The 2,970-nt window shown below is 33.9% G+C and overlaps 1 protein-coding gene across 1 annotated transcript; it reads right to left on the bottom strand.

Annotated features, from left to right (window-relative positions):
• On the bottom strand, window positions 1–2,970 carry LOC114177168 (peptidyl-prolyl cis-trans isomerase FKBP13, chloroplastic-like). Its single transcript, XM_028062423.1, has 5 exons — window positions 2,540–2,970; window positions 1,654–1,746; window positions 1,233–1,293; window positions 1,088–1,156; window positions 1–237 (listed from the first exon to the last, which is right to left on the bottom strand). The coding sequence occupies exons 1-5, from the start codon at window positions 2,924–2,926 to the stop codon at window positions 173–175; spliced, it is 675 nt and encodes a 224-aa protein (XP_027918224.1). The 5' UTR covers window positions 2,927–2,970; the 3' UTR covers window positions 1–172.

Raw genomic sequence — 2,970 nt, 5'->3', positions numbered from 1 at the left:
TGCTACTGAAATCAAGGTTGGATAATCAATAAAATAGCATGTTAATGACTTAGTTATGAATTTCTCCAGCAATTTCAACTTTAACATTTGTTTTAAAATTTCAACTATATATAATCTGTGCTCTAAACTCCAAAGGAAAAGAAGGAAACTTTCCACCTCATGGCTTCGAAAATCATGCTTGGCTAACGAACTCCACATCGAACAATAGCACTGAATCAGGAGGAATGATACATGAACCTGAATGAAACAATGTTTAAGTTTTTCTTGCCCAAGAAAAATGTAAAAAATATAAAACCATGCAGAAAAAGAATATGTGAAAAGTGTCCTTGTCCATAAGGCAATGCATAATTCTGAAGATTACCACTAGTCTGATCTACCGCTAAACCCTAGTACTAGTTTAGATCCAGGCTACAGCAGCTTGGCATGCTTTCCTTGGTTCCAGCTTCTTTACAGAATTTGCTGTAAATACGTTTTCACTATTGTTTTATGTACATCTTTCTACAGAGATGTCTTGGCATGGTTTTTTCCCAAATGATCTTTCTTTAAGAACTTAATTCAATGGTTCCAATTTCTCTATTAATAAATAACTCTTGAAAGTTATATATTTAACAAGTTCATGTGAGTTAGATAGAATATGATAGCAGCTACTATCTTGTAATATTAAGCATAGCCACTATTAAGAAAACTTCCTGACAATTATCCTTTTCATAACATTAACTGTGCATTTTTCTTGTTTATTCTCCTGCACTGCGAAGTTAACAGGAAAAAAAAAACAGAGAAATATAGCATGCATCGAGTCCATTCTCTTATTCAGCATTTCTATGTCACTTGCCAAGTGCCACAATCATCACAGTATATTCAAAACTAAGAACATCCTAAACTAAAGTAACCAGTTTTCCCCTGATAACACTATGGATGAAAATCAATTAAAGATAAAGCTTCAACGTAATCTTTAATTGACCGAGTTTCACAAAGTGCAAAACAACCAAGGGCAATCAAAATTTCATCTTCATTTTACAGGCAAAGATAATGTCAAAAGAAAAAAGTATTGTTTAGCAGCAGAAAACAAAAGGAAAGAAGTACTTGCCTCCTCGACAACCAGCTCCCCTTGAGCCATATCCAAGTTCTGGAGGAATCTTCAGGGTACGTTTCCCTCCTATGTTACCAAAAAGTAAACAATTTTACCTTGGCATGTCATAAAAGAATGAATTGACACCGATAAAAAAAGGTACCTGCAAGCATGGGAGGAACTCCATCACCTCCAATAATGCCTTCATCCCAACCTTTAATCACCTATTTGATTATGGATAACTTTTAATTTCTGAACAAGACTGTACAGAAAAGGTACTCTATAGTATCACTACTTTTGATTGGTGACGCTCATTAAATAAACATAGAAATTTACTCTATGGTTTTCATTAGCAAACAATTCTCAAGAAGCAATTCCATTTCTGAGTTCACCAGTTATATCAATCCTAAAGAGAAATTTTCATACTATCATTTCTCACAAACTATCATATGATAAAATTTGCTGATTTTGATTATAAATACTTCAAAAATCCTAACACAGTTAATAATTAGTTGTCATCAGTGTTGTATATTGCTGCTCATAGTTACAGTGTATGAAAAAATGTAAAACAATAGTAATCATACCTCTCCAACACCAACGCGAAACGTTAGTGGCTTGCCACGATTATAGCTGCTGTCAAACACTTTCCCATTCTCCAATCTCCCCACATAATGCGCCTGGAAGATAGCATATTGGTCAAACAGAACATAGGACTTTACCCAAAGTGGATAATGTCAGTAAATGACCAAAACATCCCAAGCTCAACACAGGCTCCATGTGAACCTTCACTAACACCACATTTTTTGCGCCTTTCCATCTTCAATGCATTAACTTGGATGTATCACATAGATATTTGTATGCCTTTCATCTATTGTTTTATTCAGATGTGAGAATATATAGTCCTATGTATATTATTAAATCCACTTACCACTAGAGACAGTATTAGTCGTTTTTTTATATGTATATGCATCTTAAAAAATTGTATATAACATCATAACATTAGTATAAAATGAGATTTATAACCACCTACATACTTTATTTTAGATATATCTCTATATGATTTAATCTTTAATATACAATTTTACATAGAAGACTAAGCATCTAAAGAAAAAAATAATTATTTACAAATGGTTTAATTGCATATTGATATTAAATAAAACAATAGTTCCAATAAGTTTTATTACAATAGTTTTTGAAGTATCCTAAAAGTAGATTTTAAAATGAAGGTTTTGCACTCATGACTTCCCTACTCTATTTTAATCATATTTCTAAAGTACTCCAACTATATCATAGTTAAAAGCATATTAAAAATTATAAATAGGATATACATTAATAATATCATAATAAAACATTTTATAGCGTAATCTAATAATAAATTATAGTAAGGTTTATACTTTTGTTTCTAATTTACTGAAAATGTAAAAGTTTGTACAGTTCAGGCGATGAAGAATAAACGAGAATGAAAAAAACCTTAATAAGTTGTCCCTTGACTGCCTGAGGACCAGCTCCCACAAGTTTATCACAGAAGGCAAGACCAGAAGGTGCGACTTGAAATTCACATGGAGGAGTTTCAGCTGCTGGTGATGAATTTAAGGAAGAATAAGCAAGGACAGCATCAAATGCAAGAAGGCCTATGACAGTTCTTCTCTTCACGAGGCTCTCGTCCGGTGCCACTGTTGCAGTTGGTGGTGGTGGCGGTGGTGGTTGTGGTTGAAGTTGGAGGGCACATTTCGCATGACGGTGGGAACTAACAGTAACAGGTGATGAATAATTGTTACAGATTTGGGGTTTCAGGGAAGGAAGGCGTTGAAGGGAAGGGAGGCTTGTTCCAACGGAATAAGGTGCCGCTAAACCCATCTCCACCCGATAAACGAATGGTTCTAGTTCAAATTGTATCACGT

The sequence above is a fragment of the Vigna unguiculata genome, chromosome 3, assembly GCF_004118075.2.
Source record: "Vigna unguiculata cultivar IT97K-499-35 chromosome 3, ASM411807v1, whole genome shotgun sequence".
NCBI classification, from domain to species: Eukaryota; Viridiplantae; Streptophyta; class Magnoliopsida; order Fabales; family Fabaceae; genus Vigna; species Vigna unguiculata.
The sequence above is the reverse complement of the archived record's forward strand: the minus strand, read 5'-3'. Positions and strand labels throughout refer to the sequence as shown.

Excerpts from the sequence above, each read along its gene's own strand:
- LOC114177168 (XM_028062423.1), bottom strand. The coding sequence starts at position 2,926 with ATGGGTTTAGCGGCACCTTATTCCGTTGGAACAAGCCTCCCTTCCCTT. Across the intron at positions 1,747-2,539 it reads TCAAGGGACAACTTATTAAG|GCGCATTATGTGGGGAGATT; the intron begins GTTTTTTTCATT and ends GCTATCTTCCAG. Across the intron at positions 1,294-1,653 it reads TTCGCGTTGGTGTTGGAGAG|GTGATTAAAGGTTGGGATGA; the intron begins GTATGATTACTA and ends ATAATCAAATAG.